Below are 25,863 nucleotides of genomic sequence, written 5' to 3' on the forward strand. Positions count from 1 at the left end.
AAGTATAGGTAGCTCTTTCAAGGAATTTTAATGTAAAAGAGAACAAAAATAGAGTGACTGCTGATAAGGGAAGTATAGCCAACAGAAGTGCTTGTTTCACACTGAGGAAACGATATGTTTGAATGTTAATAAGAATTTTCAGAGGTTTTCATATAGGTTATGGAGAGGGGATCTTGTGAACGGGGCAGAGATTGACTTTAGATGGGTACATAGTATTTCTGGAAACAGGCAAAAGCATAAGTATAGATGCTAATAGGTGAGTAGGTGTGGTGGTACAAATTCTCTTTGATACAGTTTTTCCCCCTTTTTCTTTTATTTTCAGTAAAATAGGAAGTGAGGTCTTTGGTGGAAAGTGAGGATGGAGGAGGATATGATGGGGGTTTGAGAGAGAGGAGAAATATGAAGTACTGGCAGGAGTATAATGGACGTGGGTCATTGAGTATGGCTGCCTGGCAGATGAAAAACCTACATCATGAGGTTCATGGTCATATATTTAAGGTGAGAGACCAGTCAGCATGGTTGTATGTTTTTCTCCTGTGATGTCCAGCCATCATCTTAGAGAAGCATTATATAGAGAGATTTGGATTTAGACAGAATTGTAGTTTAATTGAGCAAGTATGACCAAGGAAGAAAGGGCATTTTATCAGATTTTTATTACTATAATGAAATACCTGAGGCAAACTGCTCATAAAAGAGGTTTTTTTAGCTCACAATTTAGGAAGTTTAGAGTTCAATATTGGGATATCCTCATTTGTTTGGCCTCTAGTGATGGCAACAGATGGCATCACATCATGACCAAAGCAGATGTAGGAGCAGGTGGTCACATCTCAAACCAGGAAGCAGGGAGATGGAGGCGCTGAACCTTCTCTTTTCATAAAAGCCCTTTTGTGAGAACTACCAAAGGATTGCAGGAGAGCAACCTTAATCCCTTTCAAGGTTAGTGCACCCAGTGACCAGAGGACCTCCCACTAGTTTCCACCTCTTAAAAGTCTCACCACCTTCTGCATCATCATTCTAGAGACCAAGCCTCCAACATATGGACCCTGATGGGGGACAAACCACATTTGAACTATAGCAGAGGAATAAAAAAATAGAAGTAGAGAAGAGCAGAGCTATCAAAGTTATATGAAGAAGTAATTATCTTGAGTGATCATACAATTTATATTGGTAAGGAAAGAAGTAAGGCCATCACAGCACTCAAGCTTTATGCAACTATCTAGACCTTGTAGTTCAACTTGACTCCACAAGCCAGACTAAGAAGTAGGAAGCCTTGGGCTGAGGTTGTGGCTCAACAGTAGAGCACTTGCCTAGCATGTGCAAGGCCCTGGGTTTGATCCTCAGCACCACATAAAATTTTAAAAAACAAATAAAAATAAAGGTATTGTGTCCAACTACAACTAAAAAATAAATATAAAAAAAAAGAAGTGGGTAATCTTTCCTGTCGCCCCTGGCCTGCTCAGTCTACAGTCTCCAGACCATGCTTAAATCAGACTCTGTCTTGACCCTGATCAAAAGTCTCTAGTCTGCTGCTGTTCCTTTATCCTAGCAAGACAAACAAAAAACAAGAACAAAAAGGAATATAGTGTTCTACTCAGAAAATAATGCCATCCTCAACATTCTCCATGAAATTGCAATTCATGTCAGTCTTTGAAAGAGATGTGCAGATGTAACAGCATAAGAAAAATAAAGATGTTCATTGGTTCTTTAGGTAAAATAAGGAGATACTGTCTTATGGAAGCAAATTACAGCTATTCTGTATTTTTAAAAATTAATATTAGTTTCACATGTAGGAATACACAAGAAAAGCAGGAAACTGATACCTCTTTTCTTTGCACATGACTTTATCTTACTTATAAACTGTTACCAGATAAAGTTTTCAAGACAAATAGTATATAGAATATTGTCAAGAATGGTACATAGAGTTGGGGTCAAGCTGTATTGTTTTAAAATGAAGGAATTTTATTACCGTGAATATAAATAATGTATGTAAAAAGTATGAAGATGGCACAGTGTTAAAATCATGTTAAACTACAATATTCAAGTAACAAGTTGTGGGACAATGTTCCAGGGTTAAAGTGCCAAAGCCATTTCTGTACTGATTGTTCTCTTGTTCAGGTACCAGGGGAGAAGGATGGCCCTTCCTTGTTCTCCAAATCATGCATCATTGTGTTCTAGCAATAGTAGAGACCTAGCTCTTTTCTTATAAAAGAGGCAAAAACCAGACAGGCTGGTTCAGAAACAAACCAAACTTCTCAAATAGAATCTATTTCATAATCAAAAACAAACAAACAAACAAACAAAAAAAGAATGGTACATAGGGGCTGAGTATCTAGCTTAGTGGTAGAGTGCTTGCCTAATATCATGAGGCTCTGGGTTTGATCCCCAGCAACACACAAATACACAGAACAAAAAGACAGTCAAGTGCTTAAGAAAGAAGGAAAAAGCATGCATCTAAGTTAACAGATAAAACCAGCACAACCAGATGATTTTAGCAAAGAAAGCCCTTGGTCAGTTTTCATAAACAGCATTAACAATGAAAGACAATGCCAAGAACATGAGAGAAAAGACTATTCTTGTTTTATTATCCATGATATAAGAATTTGTGCTCAAAAAGAAGAATCTGTATAGATTGTTTTATGCTATCAAAACTGGTAAGCTTGTTCTGTGTGATACATAAAAGAGATAGGTGGGTCATATATCCAAGACCCACAACAATAAATAGCCTTATACCTGTTGTGGGGATGCCCCAAGCATTTGAAAATAGGATACCCCTTTGATAATTCAACTATGAGATCCATATATAATAGTGTGTCAAAGCAGGTATATTCCAAATGATTGGTGAGAGACAAAATAAGCTAGCTTTTACACCAGTGGGGCTTGACTAGTATTGGCTTAAACATGATGTTAAGGGAAGAAGCCTAACAGAGAAGTGTTGGTGACTCTTAGAAACTCCCTCCACCCCATCCCAGAAAAAGAAGTGTCCTACATGAAAAGGGAGGCAGTTCTATTGAAGTGAAACAATGTGCCTGAAACATCATACATGAGTTTCAAGACTAACCCTGGGTGGGATTACCTGCAGGGAATTAAGACCAACAAATGAGAGACATTCCATTGTTTCAGATAGCATATCAAAATAATCATAGTTGATTCTATTCAGTACTTGATTATCCTTCTTATGATTTTATGTTCATTTAGCAATCTAATTTATAGTGATGGCTTATATTTATTAAGTGCTTCCAAGTTACCAGACAATGCAAACCAATAAACATTACATACGTTACCTTACTTGATCCCTATAAGAACTCTGTAAGGAAAGTATCTTCGTTACCTGCATTGTACATAGAGGCACAAAATAAGTAATTTACCTAATGGCAGACCTGGGGTACAGAACAAGGCAGTATGCCTCAGGGTTCTTTGGAACAACCATGCTATACTATCTTAGCTTCTCACATAGATCTTCATTGTAGGTACATTAGTCACATATTCTTTTGATTGTATATTGTCCTGTGACTGTGATTTCCTAATGATGATAATAAAATGACTTCTGACTGTGGTTTAGTAGAGAGCCAGGTCCTGGAATGGAACCTAACAAAGAAAGGTACTAGCCAGGAAAGCTGGTTTTATTGTTGTTGTTGTTTTTCTTTCTGTGACCATCTCCTGGCCTCATTGGCCAGTGTTTCCCAGTTATATCTGACTACATCAGTGAGAAGTCTTTGCAGAGTAGAGTCCTGGTGCTAATATCTCAGCTATTCTGATTTAATTGGTCTATGGTGGAGACTGCAAATGTATTCTTTAAAAAATCTCACTGGTGGTTGTGATGCCCATATAAATCTGAGAAAAACTGCTTTAGAAGGCACGGTGGAAATTTCTCTGTTAATTTGTAAACAACTTGTTCAAATCTAAGAAATGGTAAAAGTAAGAAATTCATGAGGTAGTTTTAAGCAGAAGTTAAATGATATCTGTGATGAGCTAAAAATAAAGATCAATTGAAGATATAAAACCTTGATGCCAAGAACCAAATGTTATTTATTCTAAGATACAAATCACATAGTGGTTTGGATTTTAAGTCTGGAGCTGCACCATTTGGGAATGGATGCCATCTCTGCTACATGGTGGACAGCTGTGGGCAGCCTGCTCAGACTGTCCAGTCTGAGTTTGTGTTACTCATTTGCCAAAGGGGGATGGTAGCAGTCCATCCTATAATCCATACAAAGCTCTGATCCCTGAGCCTGATATTTAGTTAGTGCTCAATAAATGTCAGCACTTGTTATTTAAGTGTTTTTTCCAACTGGGGATGTTCTTTGGTGAACCTAACTCCATTTCTGACCCTCGTGTTTCATGTGGCTATAGCATCTGTCTTTAGTTTGGTTGGTGAGAATAGAGACTGTAGTTGGTTTTGATTCTTAGCCTCAACTATAGACTAGAACCTTTTCAAAATAATTCTGGGACCAGCTGAGTTAACCAGTACAGCATTTATAGAGAGCTTGGATTAAATCTTTATGATGTTTCTTAAATGGGCTCTACTCCTAGTATAGATTTCAAATTATTAACTAAGACTCTCAGGTCAGTTTTCTGGTCATTAGAAGTTTTTGAAGCATCTAAAGGAAACCAGTTTCTCATTTTACTTTTCAGTTTATTTGAACTTGTGTCCTGGATTTCCTCAGGTTTTAATTTATACAAGTTTATACTTTAATAGCTTTTAAAGCTGTATGGAAGATGTATTTTCTAGATTTTTTACAAAAAAGAACAAATAAGCTACTTAAAGGGGATGTTTTATGCAAAATATACTAAAAAGAGAGCTAAGTCTATAAGTTGACATATGTAAGGCTTCCTAAGGCATTCTTATTCTATATATTGTAGATCTATAGAAATAAAATGAAAAGCAAATGTGTCCTATACACATAACGTTGGTTAAAATAAAATGGACTCTAGATTCAAATTCTGCTTTCACTACTTTCTGGCTTCATGACTTTAAATAACTTGCTGTAGTTCCCTGATTATTTTCTTCATCTAACTAATAGGGTTGTAGTAAGGATCAAATTATTAAATTGTGTGGAATTCTGAAAAAGAAATTTTAATGAAAACAAATTTTTTACCTAAGCCTTGGAAAAAAACTTTAAAAAAATTTATATCAGAAAACAAGTTGACAGGTGACATCTCCTACAGAAACCTCTCCCTTTTCATCTGCGAAAGTGGAACAATATACTTTACCTCAAATGTTGGTATGAAAGGTAAACTCACTTCTTGATGGGAGTTTCTGTTTCCATCTAGAATAGCACTCTTTCAGTAGAAATAAATTTATTTCTCTTTCAGTAGAAATAAATTTTGAGCCACAAGTGTAATTAAAATTTTTCTAGTAGCCACATTTTTTAAAAAGAAACAAATGAAGTTTATTGTAACAATGTATCTAACCCAGTATCTAAAATATTGTCATTTCAACCTGTAATTAACAAAAACTGAGATTTTTTTCACATTTAATATTATAGATATAGTATGTGTTCTACAATTACAGCATGTCTCAACTTGAACTAACCACATTTCAATTGCTCAGTAGCCACTTATGGCTGATGATTACCATATTGAACTGTCCAGATCTAGAATATAGATTAGTAGTCCCTATCCTTAGTTACTGGTGCTTGTTTTGCCTGCAAGCAATTAGCATAGCCTATTCTTAAAACCTATTCTTTAGATGCTTGAGCCTTATATCTTCATCAGGCAACTTAGATTAGTATCTTTGTCCCTAGTAGGATTGGATCCTATCCTTAGCCTTTTGGCTGACCTACATGAGGATTTGCTCTGGGCATTACGTGTACCTCTCTGTTTGATCAAGGCTGGTACACTACCAGGGATTGCTAAATCCATTGAGTGTGATAAACATTTGAACCACAAGGATTAGAGCTTCAGGTTAGGCTTTGTAAAACCCCTTCACTCTTGTTTCTTCTCTGTCCTTTTTCCCCCCACCTCTTTTCCAAAGTTCAAAGACTAATGTAGTGTTTCTGGGAAAAGAGCAAATACTAGTTATCTTTTAAATGAATTCAGCTTCTCTCTCCTCCACTTCAATTTGGCATAACAAGGCAGCACTCTCTTCTTAGAAATTATTTTTGACTTTTTTTTTAAAGAGAGAGTGAGAGAGGGGAGAGAGAGAGAGAGAGAGAGAGAGAGAGAGAGAATTTTTAATATTTAGTTCTCGGCGGACACAACATCTTTGTTGGTATGTGGTGCTGAGGATCGAACCCGGGCCGCACGCATGCCAGGCGAGCGCGCTACCGCTTGAGCCACATCCCCAGCCCTATTTTTGACTTTTTAAAAGATATTTAGAAAGCTTTTTGGGGTCAAGAGATGTGGGCAGCAGTGAAGGTATTCAATTGTACATGTTTACACCAAGTTAATTTTTTGTATCTGAACTTTAAAAAATATTTTTTCTGATACTTTCACCCATATTTTGGGAGAATTATAATGAAGGGGGTGTTATCCTAAATAGTGATATGAAGTGCAGAAAGGTAGGGAGTATGGGATTCAAGTGTACTCATTCCACAAAAATATCTGCTCAGCTGTCACCTTCTTAGGGAAGCCTACCTCATCATTCTATATAAATAGCTTCCAACCCCCTGCACCCTATCTCTACCTTTTGGGGAAGAAGAAGGTGATAAAAATATTACTTATCACTGACTTAAATTATTTGCTTGTTTTTCTGAATAGACTATAAGCTCCATAAGGATGGGACTTTGTTTTGTTTACTTCTTCATCCCCAACTCCTAGTATAATGCCTAGCATTCAATTAATTCCTATGGAGCCAATGAATAAATATGTGAAAATGCAAAGATGTTGTTTTCTATATATACTAAATGATTTTAAAATTATAAATACCTAGTAAAGTTCTTGTCTGACTATTATTAGTTTGGCCAGTATACATGATATGTTTGAATTTTCAGACCTAATTTCCATGGTAGAATCCCACTGTTTGCTCTTGACCAGTCATTTAGGTAAAGTTTTCTTTCTTTTAGAGTGCAGGGCATGAGGAGGGGGAAAGGAGTAGCTTGGAATGCAATTGTAAAAAGAGGGTGGAGTAGCCAATCTATACCTGATAAGAATTTCAGATTATGCAGGGTAATAACATAGAGGAAGGGTATTAGGATAGGGAATTGGATTATATAGTGCAGGTACTACAAATGTATCCAAAGTTTGAGGCAAGACTGATGGCATAATAGATAAAAGGTGAAAGAGTCATAACCATAGAAATTAGTATTACTCAAAAGAAATGTGGGGTTATATAGGGTTATGACCCCAAATCCACGAATCATGTTTCCATTGTCTTGTTTAGAATCTGTGTTTAAAATTTTAATTATCCCTCTCAGTTGTTCTTCCAGTTTACTCTCTTGCCTTTCTACCAATATGATACCATTACTGTACTTGGTGCTCCGCAGAACTATGGTACTTTGAATACAGACTCTTCACATTCTGCAAGGACCAGAAATTTCACTGTAACTCCCTACCATTAAAACTAACCCAACATGTTGAGAACTCTCAAATTCTATTAAGTTGTACTAAGAACTATTTATGTTTCATCCAAACTGTTAGCAAAAGTAGTAAAAGCAAATTTAACAATTTTTACTTTTCTCTTAATTCTTTAAATGAGAAAAATCTCTTTTGTGTACATGCACCAGTTTTTTAAAGGAATATGAATAGAGTAGTGTTTAATAAAAACAATAAGCAAAGATGTTATTTTCTATATATATTTAATGATTTTAAAATTAGAAATACTTAGTAAAGTTCTTATCTGACTATTATTTGTTTGGTCAGTATATGTGGTATGTTTGAATTTATCTAAATATTTTTATGTTGTGGTAATAGGCTTTCATTTCAGTTGGATTTTTTAATAATGTTATAAATTTAAGGTTTTATAAAGTTTGATTAAATAATAGTATTCCAATTGTTGTAGGTAATTTTTTTACTATTTCTGATTACATTTAATTTAACTTTAAGTCAGTGTTCAAATGATGCATTTTTTACCTTACCTCTTCTTTCTTCTTAGTCTGTAAGACTTGTATTGTCCAGCACTTTGAAGATAGCAATGATTGTCCAAGATGTGGCAACCAAGTTCACGAGACAAATCCATTAGAAATGTTGAGGTAAGGAAATGTATTTCATAGTTCAAACTTAAATGAATTGTATAAGCTGTTAGATTTTATAATACATCATGTTTCTTAATATCTTATGGCTTATGAATTTTATGACTTTTCTTTTAAAGAATTTTTTAAGTATTTTATTGAGTTAAAAATTAAGACTGTATACCTTAAATATTTAGGAAATACATTTATAAAATAAAATTATAAGTTTCTCTTAGCTTCTTAGAGTGATTTTTAAGTGCAGTTATTTTCAGATAACAGATGCTATGGGTAGATATAGTGGCAATAGTCTTTGCAAGTATGTTTTCCATTGCTTTATTATTTTCCATTGAGGAGAAAATATTCATTAGCCAATAGCAAGAATGATAAAAAAGGATATGGAGGGCTAAGGAGAGAAAAAAAGGAAGTTGTCCAAGAGATAAATTGACAAGGAAAGTGTAGTATGATTCCTGTTGGTTTTATTTTTCTAATTTGTTATACATGGCAGCAGAATGCATTTCAACTCATAGTACACATATAGAGCACAATTTTTCGTGTCTCTGGTTGTACACAAAGTAGACACCATTCATGTCTTCATATATGTTCTTAGGGTAATGATGTCCATCTCATTCCACCGTCTTTCTTACCCCCATTTCCCCTCCTTTTTCTTCCCTCCCCTTTGCCCTATCTAAAGTTCCTCCATCCCTCTCATGTCCCCCCACATCCCAATTATGGATCAGCATCGACATTTCAGAGAAAATATTCAGCCTTTGGTTTTTTGGGATTGGCTAACTTCACTTAGCATAATAATCTCCAACTCTATCCATTTACCTGCAAATGCCATGATTTTATATTCTTTTAATGCTGAGTAATATTCCATTGTGTATATGTATACATACATACATACACACAATATATATATATGTGTGTGTGTGTGTGTATCACAGTTTTTTATCCATTCATCTAGGTTGGTTCCACGATTTAGCTATTGTGAATTGTGCTGCTGTAAGCATTGATGTGGCTATGTATTACTATGGTATGCTCTTTTTAAGTCCTTTTGGTATAAATTGAGGAGTGGGATACCTGGGTCAGATGGTGATTTCATTCCATGTTTCCCAAGGAATCGCCATACTGTGTTCCATGTTGGTTGCACCGATTTGCAGTCCCACCAGCAATGTATGAGTGTGCCTTTTTCCCCACATCCTCAAGACTTATTGTTTGTATTCTTAATAGGTGCCATTCTGACTGGCGTGAGGTGAAATCTTAGAGTAGTTTTTATTTGCATTTCTCTAATTGCTAGAGATGTTGGACATTTTTTCATATGTTTGTTGAATTATTGTATATCATCTTCTGAGAAGTATCTGTTTAGGTCCTTGGCCCATTTATTGATTGGGTTATTTGTTTTTTTGGTGTTAAGATTTTTGAGTTCTTTATATATCCTAGAGATTAGTGCTCTATCTAATGTGCTGAGAATAAGCTTTTCATTTGGAATCCATCCCATTTATCGATTCTTAATTTTATTTCTTGTGCTTTAGGAGTCTTATTAAGGAAGTTGGAACCTAATCTGACATGATGAAGATTTGAGCCTACTTTTTCTTCTGTTAGGTGCAGGGTCTCTGGTTTAATTCCTAGGTCCTTGATCCACTTTGAGTTTTGTGCATGGTGAGAGATAGGAGCTTAATTTCATTTTGCTGCATATGGATTTTCAGTTTTCCCAGCACCATTTGTGGAAGAGGTTGTCTTTTCTGCAGTATGTTTTTGGCACCTTTGTCTAATATGAGATAACTGTATTTATGTGGGTTTGTCTCTGGGTCCTCTATTCTGTACCATTGGTCTACCAGTCTGTTTTTGTGCTAATATTGTGGTGTTTTTGTTACTCTTGCTCTGTAGTATAGTTTAAGGTCTGGTATAGTGATGCCACCTGCTTCACTCTTTTTGCTAAGGATTGCTTTAGCTATTCTGGGTCTCTTATTTTTCCAGATGAATTTCATGACTGCTTTTTCTATTTCTGTGAGGAATGTTATTAGGATTTTGATTGGAATTGAGTTAAATCTGTATAGTGCTTTTGGTAGTATGGTTATTTTGACAATATTAATTCTGCCTATCCAAGAACAAGGGAGATCTTTCCATCTTCTTTAATTTCTTTCTTTAGAATTCTGTAGTTTTTATTGTAGAGGTCTTTCATCTCTTTCAGTGATTCCTGTTGGTTTTAAAAACACATTTAGGTTGTAGTTTTGTATTTGAAGGGAGATTATTGTTTTCTTTTCCAGGCATGAGTACACAGTTGATGGAGAGCTGAATTTAATTAGAATTGTGATTATACCAAATAATTTGGAGCAAATGAGAGAGGGACATGTAATCAAGGGTATGTGCAATGGAGTGATTTTAATGACTGCCTATGGATCACATCACTTTAAACTGTATTAAGAGAGCAGTGAGAATATCAGAATGGTGAGGAATGAGCAGGCATGGTGGCATATACCTTGTAATCCCAACAGCTTAGGAGGCTGAGGCAGGAGGATCTCAAGTTCAAGCTAGCCTCAGCAACTTAGTGAGGCCTTTCCTCAAAATAAAAGATAAAAAGGCTGAGGATGTGACTCAGTGATTAAATAACCAGGTTCCGGGGCAAGGGCGTATGTTGGGAGGAATGCGGATGATGGGATGATATAATACAATTAAACTTCTGTCTTCCATAAAAGGAAGTCAGAAAAACCTAGACAGAAAAAAAAAATATGGCTTTTAAAAAGTAGAAACATGAAAGTAAATACTAGAAGAAAAAGGTTGGATTTGAAAGTGGTTGCCTCTGGGATTATAGAAATCATGAATAGGGAGGATGGTGTGTGAGAATGTTACATTTTAATATAAACTTTGTAGGGAAGTTTGATTTTGAAATTATGTACATGGTTTGGTTTAAAAATGTTAGGAAGGGGGAAAGTACTATTTATTGTGTATAGCAACTATTAAATTGGGGGAACTTTGTAAATGAGTTAGTATTTGAGTTATCTTAAAGAATAAGATTAACATTGGTTTGGTTAGAGAGTAGGAGGAGCATCTGAGCCAGGATGAAAAACATGAGGGAGAAAAACAGATTTGAAAACAGAAGGAATTCTCGGGATAACTGAATAATCCAATTGGCTAGAGAAGAGAGACATGAGAAAATAGCGCCAGTTATGATTTATAAGTTGGACTCAAGTTATATAAATACTTGATACCAGGGAGTAGGGAGAAGTTAGTCTTTGATCTGAGAAACAATCAAATTAGTGCTCCAGGAAGAATCATTGTGAGTATGTCAAGTAAAAGGAAAATAGCTCTTTGTCTTGGCCTAATAGGGTGGTGGCTAAGAGAAAGGAAGGGGGAAAGGATAAGTGAGAGAAACCTTGAGGAGCTGTGAGTGAGGCTTGGTGAGAGGTGTATGAATCAAGAGACAGAGAAAAGTTAAGATAATCCTTTCATTTTGAACTGATTTGGTACAGTGTAGTGTCATTTAGAAATTCAGTTTTAAAAAGTGAGACAGTGGGGGCGGGGAAGTGGGATATTCAGTACTTTATTGTAGGAGGGTTGATGAAGTAGTCTGGACCTAGATGAACAAAAGGAGTTGATGGACGTATTTAGCTTCTGTTAGCAATATGGAACTGGAGCTCAGTAGAGATGTGATAGACTCAAAGTTAGTTGCCTACATGTTAGTTTCAAAAAACTAAAAGTGGGTGAGGTCCTTAAGAAAGATGGCTTATTGAGAAGTTCAAAGAGTACAGAGTTCAGAGCAATGGAGAATACTCAGAAGTACAGTCAGTCTTCTGTGTCAGTAGGTTCTACAACCATGTCTTGAACTAACCATGGATTCAAAGTATTTTGGGAAAAAATTGCATCACTACTGACATATACAGACTTTTTAATACAGTATTTTAACTGTGACCTTTACATTGTATTAGGTATTGTAGGTAATCTGGAGATGATTTAAGGTATATGGGAAGATGTGCACATAAGGTATATGCAAATTATACCATGTAAAAGGTTTGACCATCCAGAAATTTGTATACCTGTATGTTGCGGGGGTTGGGGTGGGTGTCCTAGACCAATCCCCTGCCCACATTGAAGGACCACTTTTGTAAAAAGAAAGATACTAAGAAACAAAGAAAGAACAGACAAGAAGAGAGGGAAAAAAAAAACAGGAAAGGAAGTTTTCAGAGAGGCAGTATTAAGCAACACAGTCAAACTGCTGCAGAGCAATATAGGAGAAAAGTTAATCTTTAACAATTGAAAACTTTTATAACTTTAAAAAGTTTTAAAATAACATAGATTATGCTTTCAGATTTCTTTTAGTTAAGAGAAAAGATTGTGAAACAGAGTAATAGCTTTGGGTTTTTTGTTGTTTTGTTTTCTTTTTTTAAAGGTGTGAGAAACCTGTGCATGTTTGAAGTCAGAGAAGAATAATGTTGAGCAGGGTCAAGGAGATGGCGGGATAAGAGGGTATTGTTGGAGCAAGAGGATGGGTTGAAGAAATAAAACCATGAAAAGGAAGGGTTATTATAGCGGGAAAAGAAAACAAGAAAAAAAAAGAAGTCAAGATAAATATTTGATAGTCAAGATAAATAATTTTTATCTAGGAAAGTACAATAACTAAATGGTCTAAATTTCTAAGAAAAGAGGAATGGAGGTAATTTCCTTTTTAGGAAAGAGCCAGAATTATTGTAAAAATCTTGTGAGCATATCCACCTGTTGCTGCATAGCAGACCACCCCTAAATTAATGCTTAAGACAGTTTGCATTCATTATTTTTCATAATTCTATGGGTCAGCAGGTCATTCTGGTTTGAGATGGGCTCACTGTTATGACTGCATTAGCTGTACATTGGGTAGGCTGCTCTGCTGCTTTGGGCTAAGTTCTGTCACATATTGGGTGGACAGTCTGTGGACTACTCTAAGATAGCCTGAATAGGGCCACTTGGCTCTCCTCCACACGGTGTCTCATCCTCATCCTCTAGGCTTTTTATTTTATTTTATTTTATTTATGCTAACAGGATTCTGAGAACAAGTAAAAGTGTTTGATGGCTATTGAGGCAGAGTCAGAACTAAGCACAGGGCCACTTTTGCCACATTCTCTTTGGCAAGTTTCAAGGCCAGCCTATATTCTTGGGGTTGGAAAATAGACTACCCCATAATCAAGGGAGGATATTGAGAGGTCTGGGGTCTGGTACCATTTTTTGAAATAAGTATCTCACTGGGGAAAGCTAGAAATTGGTGTGCTCCACATGTAGCAGAGTTTGGTGTGCTAGGTATGCTAAAATCATCTGTGTTCTGTATTTTGAAATATACAAAATATAAATTGCAAGTATTTACATATGTGATTTTGGTGTCTTCATTGTTAGTATATTCTTCCCCTCCCCAAAGGTTGGATAATACATTGGAGGAAATTATATTTAAGCTGGTACCTGGACTACGAGAACGTAAGTTGCTCTTTAGGTTCTTGGAGACTTTTGTGTTTTATGAAATCAACATTTCTCTTAAAAATTTCATGATTGTTCTTATAGTTTTTATACTTTTTTCTTTTAAATTAGAAGAACTTGAGCGTGAATCAGAATTTTGGAAGAAAAATAAGCCTCAAGAAAATGGACAAGGTAACTTTTTATTGTCTTTATCTGATAGCATCTCTCAAATTGGCAACTTTTTGTTGCTTTGGTGAACCAATATCTTTCTTCAAACTTAAATTTTCTCATGCGGAAAATTCCTGCATTCCTTTACTTGCATTATTAACCTATTCTTCTTCATGAGATTTTTATATAAATCTATCAAATCTAGAGTCACTTGGAGAATAATTAAAAATATTGGAAACCCAACTTTGGGACTTGAAAAGGGAGATAAATGAGGAAACTGATTAGTTGATTATAGCAATAGTTTCTGGAATAAAAAAAGAAAATGAAGTAAGAAATAGCCATAGCTTTCAATCACTTAATCAGGAGTTTTACATTTTTATTTATTTTATAAGTTCATTTTAATAGGAAAGGGAACAGATGTGGGTGAGAGCCAGACCAGGGGATTTTTCTATGTTTTGATCCTCTGGAATGAAGTTTTCATAGGCAGAACTTAGATGACACAAACCCATGTGCCTAGTGAGGGAGTGCATCCCTGTACAGTTGCAGTTTTTATAAAAACACAGATATTAACATGTTAAATACTTTGCCATTCAAGTTTCTCTAATGGAATTTTAACATGTTACATCGTTACATACATGTTAAAAAACGAATTCTACTCATTTTTTCACTAGCTGACTTTATGCATATCTAATAATTTGAAATTTTAAGAACTTAAAGAGAATATTTATAAAACTTAAAAGTAAATACTTGGTTTTTAATTTAAAGACTCATATATTAAATTTGGAAGTAATTTTATATCCTGTCTGCTTTCTAAAATGGTCTAAATCACTAACTGCAGTCATTCTTGTGACCAGATTTAGCTAATCTAGAATCTTTCCTTTGACTGTCCCAATAAACTAGAAATCTTAGGCCCTGGTAAGTCTCTAATGAATTCTGTTTGTTGAGTTCATTAGAGCAGTTAAAAGATATTAAAACTTTTCATTATTCTTCAAAAACTATTAAGAAAGTTGATTTTTGTTGAGTGATGTTGATTAATTTGAAATATTCTGTTCCATCTAACTTGATTTCATTTAAATTATGTAGACGATACTTCAAAAGTTGACAAACCTAAAGCAGATGAAGAAGGTGATGAAAATCAAGATGATAAAGACTATCATAGAAGTGACCCACAAATTGCCATCTGTCTAGATTGTTTACGAAATAATGGACAATCAGGGGACAACGTAGTAAAGGTGAGCGGACAAATACAGTTGTACTTTTAAATGATAAGTTTATAATAAACCTTTGATAATTTGTTAGGGAATTGTCTAATGTTTCAAAATATTCTCAAAGTTTTTACTAATACATCCCATTAGAATGTTCTTCTCTGACAATCCTATATCTACAAATGGTCAAACAGTTGTTTTTACTCCAGACATCTGGTTTTTCTCAAATGCTAAAATTATCCTGGGCCAATGCCACCATCTAGTGGCTAATGCAAGAATCACACCTCCACTTCTCCTCTCCACCTCCTTCTATACCTTTGTTGGGAGTTCACATGCATTGTTTCTCCCCTTTTTAAAGTCTGGTAACCTACTCAGGTAATTTCATGCTAGGCAGTGACTCTAACCTATTAATTAATTCTCATTTAATTTTGTCCTTTTTTTAAGTTTTAATTTGCAACTTAGCAAGTTTTCCATACCCAGGCTAATGCTGTATGAATAATATAATTAATTGGTTTTGAAGTATTGTAAAGTGCCTATGAACACAAATTGAGTGTTGCAAAGTGCCTGTGAACTTTAAAAGTCCTTGAAGGCTTTTTGATTCCTGTAGAATCTCCATTTCTAATCCTATTTCCCTCTTTGTCTATTAATTGAACCTTTTCATAAAACATCTTAAAATACTTTCTTGATTTTTTTTTAGTCTTTATTGCTCAAATGATGTTTTCTGTTTCTTGTACTGCAGTCAACTTTAATTGCATTATAAATGTTTACTACTTTTACTTTTTACTACTTTATAATCTCTTTAGATTTTTTTGTCACTTTGTTCTAGCACATGTGAGCCATTAAAGATTGTTTTTCTCTTTGTATTCTCTGTATTTTTCAAATGCTATATCTATTATTCATTTCCTCTCATTTATTTTACTCCCTCTGTATAAATGTGAAGGCCTATGTGTTAAACTTTTTAATAATACATTTAATGGTATGTTTCTCTTGGGAAATGAAAAACAAATAATTTTTCAATTCCATTTAAGTTTTCTCAGCATCTTACACCAATAATATATATGATCATGGCAATACAATTATTATTTATCCACCAGACATCTGGTTTTTCTCAAATGCTAAAATTATTCTGGGCCAATGCAACTTATATTATCATTGCCAATGGATATTAGACAATGATGATATAAGTTGTAAGAAAAAACCTATTGCTCCAGAAACTTGTTTAGGTCTTACACATACAAGGAGCCAGAATACATTAAGATTGTTGATTTTGTTAATGGGGAGTTGGTTTGACATGGTATGAAATAAAGTATAACCACCTTTAGAAAAATGACCACTGTCCCTGTTTGTCCTTCCAGTCTTCTCTGTTGCTTTTTATATTCCAGAGCAGCCTCTCTCCCCTTTTGTAAGTGTTTTCATCGGGGTCTTTATGGCTCTGTTTCTCTTCCCAGCCACTTCTGTATCTGTAGGTTTGTCCCAAACAGTGAAATTGTGACTAACACAAGAAAAAAAGGCCTCAATTAATAATCCAGTCTGCACCTAAAAAAAGGAAGAGCAAACTAAAATCAAACAGAAGAAAACAATAAAGATTAGATTAAGAGAAAATAGGAAAATAAAAGAAAAAATTTCAAGTTCAAAAATTTGTTCTTTGAGCAGATTACCAAAATTGATAAAACTTTTGCTGAATGAACCAAAACAAAAAATGAGAGAGAAGAATGAATTTATCAAAATCAGAATGAAAGAGGGGCTATGACTATCAATCTTATAGAAATAGAAGTGATTAGGGGCTGGGGTTGTGGCTCAAGTGGTAGAGCACTCGCCTAGCACATGTGACGCACTGGGTTCGATCCTCAGCACCACATAAAAATAAAATAAATATATTCACCTAAAACTAAAAAAAATAAATATTAAAAAAAAGAAAGAGAAGTTATTATAAGGGAATGCTATAAACTATTGTATGCCAACAAATTAGATAGCCTAAATAAAATGGAAAATTTATTAAAATATAAAAAGGAATAAATGGAATATATGAATAGATAAATAACAAGTTAAACAAAAATGAAGTGGTAGCAAAAAAAAACAAAAAACAAAACTTCCCACAGAAGCCCTAGTATTTAAAAAATTAGTACCAGTCTTTCACAAACTCTTCCAAAAGATAAAAGAGGAGAGAACATTTCCCAACTCATTCTCTGAGGCCAGTATTACCCTGGTAACAAAACCAAAGATGTAACAATAAGAGAAAACTATGGATCTTTTATGCATCAAAAGACAAGGTCAAGCTGGGCGTGGTGGTACACACCTATAATCCCAGCGGCTCGGGAGGCTGAGGCAAGAAGATTCGTGAGTTCAAAGCCAGCCTCAGCAACAGTGAGGCACTCAGCAACAGTGAGGCACTCAGCACTAAGCAACAGTGAGACCCTGTCTCTAAATAAAATACAAAATAGGACTGGGGATGTGACTCAGTGGTTGAGTACCCTGAGTTCAATTCCTGGTACCAAAAAAATAAAAAGAAAAGAAAAGGAAGACATGGTCAACAGAATGAAAAGGCACCTTGTGGGATGGGAGAAAATACTTGCAAATCATATCTCAGAGAAGGGGATAATATCTAGAACATGTAAAGAACTCTACAACTTGACAACAACAACAAAAAAAATCAAGTAATCTTATTAAAAATTGGGAAAATGATGTAAATAGGTATGTCTCTAAATGTGATATATAATGGACAACATCACAAATCAGAGAAAGCATATCACAACAATAAAACATCACTCCAGACCCACTAGGATGGGTACTATACTTAAAAAAAAAAAATGAAACAAAATATCAAGTGTTGATGAGGATGTGGAGAAATTGAAAGAAACACTTGTTTTCTGTTGGTGGGATTTTAAAATGGTGTAATCACTATGGAAAACAGTATGGAAGTTCCTCTAAGAATTATAAATAGAACAACCATATGATCCACAATTCTACCTTCAGATATAATTTTTTCAAAAAAAATTGAAAACATGGTCTCAAAGAACTTTCTGAACATCCATGTTCATAGAGGTACTATTCACAATAGCTAACAGGTAAAGCAACCTAAATGTCCATCACCAGATGAATGAATAAACAAAATGTGGTATTACACATACAATGGAATATTATTCAGCTTTGAGGGAAATCCTGTTTCATCCTGCATTGTGGATGATAATCCCAAAGGATATTATGTTCAGTGAAAGAACCCAGTCACAGAAAAACAAACTGTATGATTCCACTTATGTGAGGTAGTCAAATTCATAGAAACAAAATAGAATGGTGGTTATCAGGGTCTAGAGGGGAGGTGAAAGGGTAGTAGTTGTTTATTAGGTATAGAGTTTCAGGTTTGCAAGATGAAAAAGTAGTGAAGATCTGTTTCACAACAATGTGAGTATATTTAACATTTCTGAACTGTATACTTAAAAATGGTTAAGATGGTCAATTTAATGTGATGTGTTTTTTGTCTTTTATTGGTGCATTATAATTATGCATAATACTTGGGTTCATTTTGACAAAATCATACATGCATGGAATTTTATTTACTCCATTTCAGTCCCCAGTGTCCCCCTTTTCCTCCCCTCTCTCCCTATTCTTCCTATGCTCCACTGACCTTCCTTTCATTTGTTTATTTTTTTTATTGGTGCTTTTAGATATACATAAAGGTGGAATTCACTGTGGTACATGCACATAGCATAATTTCATTAAATTCATTCTGCATTTCCTCCCCTTTCCCAAACCTCCTTCTCAATCTCCTTCTTCTGTTCCACTAATTTTCCCTATGTCTTTATGTATCCAGTTCTCCCCTGCTCTCTTTTCCCCCTTTTATTTGTCTCTAGATTTTACCTATGAGAAAACATTTGACCCTTAATTTTCTGAGTCTGGCTTATTTCACTTAGCATGATCTCCATTTCCATCCATTTACCAACAGATGCCAGAATTTCATTCTTCTCTATGGTTGCATAAAACTCCATTGTGTATATATTCTACATTTTCTTAATTCATTCATTCAGTGTGATGTGTTTTTTAACCACAGTTTTTCAAATGTAAAAAAAAAAAAGAATTTTAGAAAAGAAAAAGTATGAGCCAATTTTCTTTTTTTTTTTTTTATTGGTTGTTCACAACGTTACAAAGCACTTGACATATCATACTTCATACATTAGACTGAAGTGGGTTATGAACTCCCAATTTTACCCCAAATGCAGATTGCAGAGTCACATCGGTTACACATCCACAATTTTACATAATGCCCTATTGGTAATTGTTGTACTCTGCTCCCTTTCCTATCCCCCACTATCCCCCCTCCCCTCCCCTCCCTTTTACTCTCTCTACCCCATCTACTGTAATCCATCTGAGCCAATTTTCTTCATGAATATAATTGCTAAAGTCCTCAACAAAATGCTAGCAGACTTAATCTATCTAGAAAAGAATATGTACCAACATATACTGAAAATATATATACACCAACATATAGCCAAGGTCAATTCAACATAATGAAGATCAATCAATTAATATATCTTTTTAATAAAGTACAGGTGTAAAAAAACCACATGATCATCTCATAGAGTAAGAGAAAGCATTTGACAAAATTTATCATCCTTTCTTTTTTGAAAATGCTTGACAAACCAGGAATTAGATGGGAACTTCCTTAACCAAATAAAGGACATCCATGTAAAACTCATGATTAATGATCAAAGACTGAAAACTTTTTCCTAAAATCAGGAACAAAACAATGATTTCTGTTCTAATCATCTATTTTCAGTGTTGTATTAGATGTTCTAGTTAGAGCAAATAGACAAGAAAAAGACTGTAAAAGAAGTGAAAGTATTTGCAGATCTTATACATAGAAAATTCTTAGGAATCTACTGAAAAATTAATAGCTAATAAGCTCAGCAAGTTTGCAGGATACAAATCAATATACACAAATCAGGAGTAAACAATCAAAAAATGAAATTAAAACAATTCCACTTCGAGTAGCATCGAAAAGAATAAAATATTTAGGAATATATTTAATCAAAAACTAGAAAACATTGTCAAAAGAAATTAAAGGCCTGGGGCTGGAGTTGTGGCTCAGTGGTAGAATGCTTGCCTTGCATGCATGAGGCACTGGGTTCAATCCTCAGCGCCACATAAAATAAATAAATAAAAGGTATTGTGTTCATCTACAACTAAAAAATATATATATATTTAAAAAAATTAGGGCTGGGAATGTGGCTCAGTGGTAGAGGGCTTGCCTAGCATGTGTGAGGCATTGGGTTTGATTCTCAGCACCACATATAAATAAATAAAGTCCATTGACAACTAAAAAATATTAAAAATAAATAAAAGTTAAAAAACTAAAGGCCTAATGAATGTGAAGGCATCGAATGATTATAGATTAGAAGACAACATCATTAAGATGGCAATACTACACAAATTGCTGTGCAGGTCCAGTGAAACTTGTAGCAGAATTCTAACTGCTTTTTTCCAAGAATGGCAACTGATCCCAAAAGTCACATGAACATTTTTAATTAATCCACATTGAAATTTTGCTAGATTCATGTCAAAGCTTATTGAGTTATAAATTTAAAAGCTTTTGACCCATTTTAAAAATGTTGCTTTAACTCATCTGACATCTCTAAAAAATTTATGTTTTCTGAAAGATTAGGTAGTGATATTAAGGTCATTTCCTGCATTGATATCAAGGTTCTTCTATAGTTGAGATTACATTCAAAGGTCTCCCAGTATCCTCACATGTTTTGACTTTACTCAAACTTGCAAAACTGTACTAATGTAACTTTTAACTTGCTTGTTTTCTTTTAATAGATACTTTACCATTTGAATTTGTGATCAATTATCAGTTGTGGATTCGTTCCTGTTAATCTTTGCCAGGAACTGTGTTTTACTAGGAAGTGAACATTAACTGAAAAGTTCTACTTTTAACTTAGTAAATTTAAAAATACTTAAGGTATTGTTCTGGATGTTGACCCAATTTGTTAGGCATCTAAATAGGAGTAATACTTTGTATTTTTAAGATTCAGTTGTATTTTGTTTTTGTTTCAGTTTGTAGATAACTTTTCAGGTTGTGAGATGTAATTTTGTTTCACATATTGGTTCATATGTTTATAATGTGTGTGATCTCATTTTGTCTCATTTTTAATTTGAATATCTATTCTGGGATATTCTTATATCTTAAAGATGCTCAGGCTTGAAGAGTGAATCCGTACTTCTCTGTGCATTTTACAAATGAGACACATCAAAACACACTGACCTATTTTTTTCCAGTCAAGTATTATTGTAGCTCCTTAGAGGAGCATGATTTTTTGAAACCCGGATTCTATACTGTATAGCTTTTAGTTGTTGAGGCATGTTGTGGCCTAACTGGCTTCTATTACATGCTAGGGCTCCTCAGGTCTCATTTAAATCAATGCTCTTTCTAAAATCAATTAAGTTATGGCATCATGTTTAGAAAATGTCCCTAATGCTTTCAGAAGTGATAATAGAATATTTGCATGCTTTTGTGGTATTTCTTTTATTTTTATTTAAATTCACAGTGTTTTCTGTACTAAAATGTCTTAATAATAAGCCTATTGACTTTTTGCCAGGATTTTCCTTGAATGCATAGGTATACATATTGAAGAATGTATTGTAAATGTCTGAGAACCAGGAACATTTTTACTTACAAGTACTAAAGAGCTGTAAATTGAAACATTCTCACAAAACATTTTGAAAATACTCAAAATGATAGTATAGTGAAAATGGTTCATAAAAAGTAAAGTAGAATGTTTTAATTAGCCATCTTTATTTCCTTAGGGTCTAATGAAGAAATTCATTCGGTGTTCTACACGTGTAACTGTAGGAACTATTAAAAAATTTCTAAGTTTAAAACTAAAACTTCCAAGTTCTTATGAGGTAAGTTAAATAATGTCTAACCTTGCTTTTTAAATTATTATTATTATTTGGAGGGTGAGGGGGAACCAGGGTTTGAACTAAGGTATACTCGGCCACTGAGCCACATCCCCAGCCCTATTTGTATTTTATTTAGAGGCAGGGTCTCACTGAGTTGCTCAGCTCCTTGCTTTTGCTGAGGCTGGCTATGAACTTGCAATCCTCCTGCCTCAGCCTCCTGAGCTGCTGGGATTATAAGCATGCATCACTGCACCCAGCCTAACCTTTCTTTCTTTTTTGCTTTTTTTTCATAACTCTGTTCTGAAGTAAAATTCTAACCAAAAAAAATGAGTTTTAACATAATATATTCAATTTAACTTTTGTGGAAACTTTCATCTTATAAGAAATGATATTAATTTGATATTGATTACAGTTAGCTTATGTAGTCAGAAAATATTATAAACAGTAAGCATAAGAAAAATACAGTATGATAGGATTTGAACATAGACATTGACAGGTATGAAATCTGTATTTTAAAGGAAGCCTTTGATCTTAAACTTAAGTTTTCTCTGATGACTGATTAGTCTGGGTTAAATTTTTATTATTATTATAGTTTGGTCTAACAAACACAAAAGAAAAATTCCAAAAACATCATTTTTTGTGTTAAAAAATTGCAACAATTAGGTATCAGAGCCCAGTGATTGGTAAAAGTAAAAGATAACAATTTATAGATATAACCACGGTGAAAAGTAGACAATGTAATCATTTTTATGATGCGGTTTTATATTTTATTTTCTTCTTGCAAAATACCATGTACAGTTTTATCTCCTTACTTTTAAGTCTTACTCATTAATTTACCAATTTCTTGTTTCTATTCAGGAAGTTGTTAGAGCTAGGAACACTTACTCTCAGTATTACTTCTGGCAGGTTTATATTTGTCTGTAGACTAAGATGGAAAGAAAACAGATGTATTCCACTGATAGCTCCTTATCTATCCCAAAGAATTTTCCTATGATTTCGTAGAAATATTGTTTGTCTCCCATTATCTTGCTGCCTGGCCTGTTAGGGGTTGATTTAATGAAATGCCTGGCAGCTGGAACTTCTTTTACAGACTTGCTAGTTGGGGAAGGATAGATAGTTGTTAAATGATTAGTAATAGCATCCTATATAAATTTCTTTACTTCTTTGCTTGTGAATTTTACAGGCAATGTAAAGAAAGGGAGATTATTTACTTTGTTTTTTTAAGAGTTAATAAAATGATGTCTGAAAAGCATTTTGAAGTTCATATAAGTCACCATCAATCATCAAAAGATCAATTCAGTCTCACATGTCTAATACAATTGGGACTATATTTGTTTTAGACTTAATATTCAAAACTGTAGTTTCTGTCTAGCCAGAAAGAATTATTTAGAACTCATTCTTTGGAACTCCTCTTCATGCTTATGAAATCTTACTAGTTGATTTCAATTGCTAGAGAACTGAAATGTTATTTATAGAGATCTGTCAATTATGCTTTGTCGAATTAATGAACAGTAGCCAGAGTTCCTGTGGCCTTCACAAGGATTTGGGGAGTTGTTTGGTTCCTGCAACATAGACCAAAAATGATCATTTATAAATATAACCCTTTATTGACAATTCATGCCTGGTAAGAAGAAGATCCTGTAACTATTGTACAAGTACCAACTAAATAAACCAGAGAACCCAACTAGCCCTGGAACACAGATCTGTGCTATAGTCCTAAATGTTGTGTCAATTTAGTTATCAATAATTACTAGAAATTCTCATATACTTCAAAGACTCTATAAATTATTGTATCTACATTCATTACCTTCTTTAAATTGGAACTAAGTAACCCCTTTCAATCTTGGAAAGTCCAAAGGATTCTGAGAGATGAATTTAGAAGCTAGAGAAGCTGTAAGGAACTATGAGCTTGCTACAGTTTGTTCTCATTCAGCAAGGACAAAGTGTAGCTAAATCCTTTAAGGTTGCACAGAGATGTGGAATAAGAAGGTCTGTATTGCATTTATGAATTATATGTTTGAACTTGAGAACCAGGTTATATTGGACAAGATAAATAGTGCTTCATTTATTTATATCTGAATTGTTAATATTCTGTGAGAAAAAAAAGTGCTAGAAAGTAAAAATATTGAGTGTTCTTTTAAAAAGAAATAGTTCTATTTTGTTATAATTGTTTGGATCTCTTGAAATTTGAAAAAAAAAATTAAAATTTGTGAATTTAAAATTATTTATGTTAATATTATCTGTAACTTCTTTTTAAAGTTGGATGTGCTGTGCAATGGTGAAATTATGGGGAAGGATCATACTATGGAATTCATCTATATGACAAGATGGCGACTAAGAGGAGAAAACGTAAATTGCTTTTATATTTACCTATGTGTATATTTAGTTATATACTATTTTATTATTAAAATTTAACAATATACTTAGGAATTTTATGAAAATATGGCTTGGGAAGAAGAAACTGGTTCCTCTTGTTTGTCTCAGCATTCTGAAAACTGGTTCAATTACAAGACCAATGTCTGTGTTATACGTGTTTTTGTTTTTTAAGGTGAGTTCAAAACTCCATTAAAATATGCTCAGGATTCTGCTAACCTCAAGAAAGATGACACATATTTTTTAAAAGCCCAGTAACTAATAGGAATTTATAAGTATATAGATAGGGGGTGGGGAGACTAAGTACTGCCCTAACTGGTATAATTAAGGGTCAATGAGAGAATTCATTTAGAGTTGTGATAAGGGACATATTGGGTAGAATCTGGATAATCTCTTTTTCAGGTACCTCCTTAACATTGAAAGTATAAAATCAGGCCTAAGGGTAAGTGAATTTGCTGTGGTTTCTGATACCAGAATTTAATTATTGTGCCTATGCCCTAGGAGAAATTATTTAGAGGAGAAAACCTAAGAAAACCAAAAAGTAAATTTTGTATTTTGAACTCTCATTTTTTTATTAGTCCTAATATAGGTTTGAGTACATCTGAGTTTAATATGGGATATTAGGGAAGTTTGAGGCACTAGGGATTATAAGACTGATTTGTGGGAGTAAGAAATATTGCAGTAATGCTACCTGAAATTCTATTCATGTTCTGAGTGATGAGCCTTAATGAAGACTGATTGAAAAGTTGGACTAGATAACTTCTAAGGTCACCTTTAAGATATTAAGATTCTGTGGTGTTTATGGTACAATATCGTACTTTCCAGCTCTGAGTAATGTAATGCTTTTATTTTGTAAGTAGGTTTTATTATATTTTATTATAAAAATTAAGTTACTCATAAAATAAAACTCAAAATTAAGAAATGTTACCTCACCCAAGGAATAGGTAATGTAAAATCCAGATATAACAGGGGTTGCCATATTTCAGTAGTTCAAACATACTTACATTGAACATAAATATCTTTGCAACTGTTAAAAAGCAAACAGTGGGTAAAACATTTGGCTGTTTTTCAGAAGAAATGTCTTGATATGATATAATAATACATGAACCACCTAACTTCTTAAATCAGAATTTTTTTCCTATTTGAGTTTCACATGGGTGAATCCTTTTTGTGAAGCTGAATGCATTAAAGAGTTCAAGACCAGGAAGAAAAAATTACATTTAATGTCAGTCATCAACTAGTTTGTTGATCTCAAAGAATTCATTGAATCTCTTTGTTTTTTTTTAATTGTCTTTGTATTTGGTAAATAACTACTTGCCTTTCTGTGACATTTCATAGTGCTTTTAAAGGGTTGTGTATGAATTACTTTTGTTTTAAGTATTAAAACCAAAATCTGTCAGATACCAGGTGCAGATTGCAGAGAGAGTAAATTCTCTTAGCCAGTACTGTTGGGGAGGGAATATTGTAATATTACCTAAAACATTAGCATTGTATTGGATGTCCTTTTAGCTTTCTTTAGTTCAGTGTTAAAAGAGATGTAAATGGCCAAAAGTGTGAGGCCTCTGCTGGTGCTCACCTGTCCTTCACAAGATCCCTGTCAAAAGTTACCCATACTTCCAGTTATTTTAAAGCTAGAGTTACTTTACAGAAACTGTGTATTAATAGACTATCAGTTATATCAGTTTTTAATATAA

General features: G+C 33.9%; 1 protein-coding gene across 3 annotated transcripts in view; it reads left to right on the plus strand.

Moving 5' to 3' along the window:
- Nucleotides 1–25,863, plus strand: part of PCGF5 (polycomb group ring finger 5) — a 99,033-nt gene that overhangs the window by 59,623 nt on the left and 13,547 nt on the right. For all 3 annotated transcript variants that reach the window (XM_081268038.1, XM_081268039.1, XM_081268037.1), the window contains exons 3-8: nucleotides 8,033–8,129; nucleotides 13,492–13,547; nucleotides 13,659–13,718; nucleotides 14,778–14,926; nucleotides 21,701–21,799; nucleotides 24,056–24,145. In XM_081268038.1, coding sequence (XP_081124164.1) covers nucleotides 8,033–8,129; nucleotides 13,492–13,547; nucleotides 13,659–13,718; nucleotides 14,778–14,926; nucleotides 21,701–21,799; nucleotides 24,056–24,145 — 551 coding nt within the window. The remainder of the gene's footprint in view (nucleotides 1–8,032; nucleotides 8,130–13,491; nucleotides 13,548–13,658; nucleotides 13,719–14,777; nucleotides 14,927–21,700; nucleotides 21,800–24,055; nucleotides 24,146–25,863) is intronic.

Source organism: Spermophilus citellus, assembly GCF_964194105.1.
Source record: "Spermophilus citellus genome assembly, chromosome: 15".
Lineage (NCBI taxonomy): Eukaryota > Metazoa > Chordata > Mammalia > Rodentia > Sciuridae > Spermophilus > Spermophilus citellus.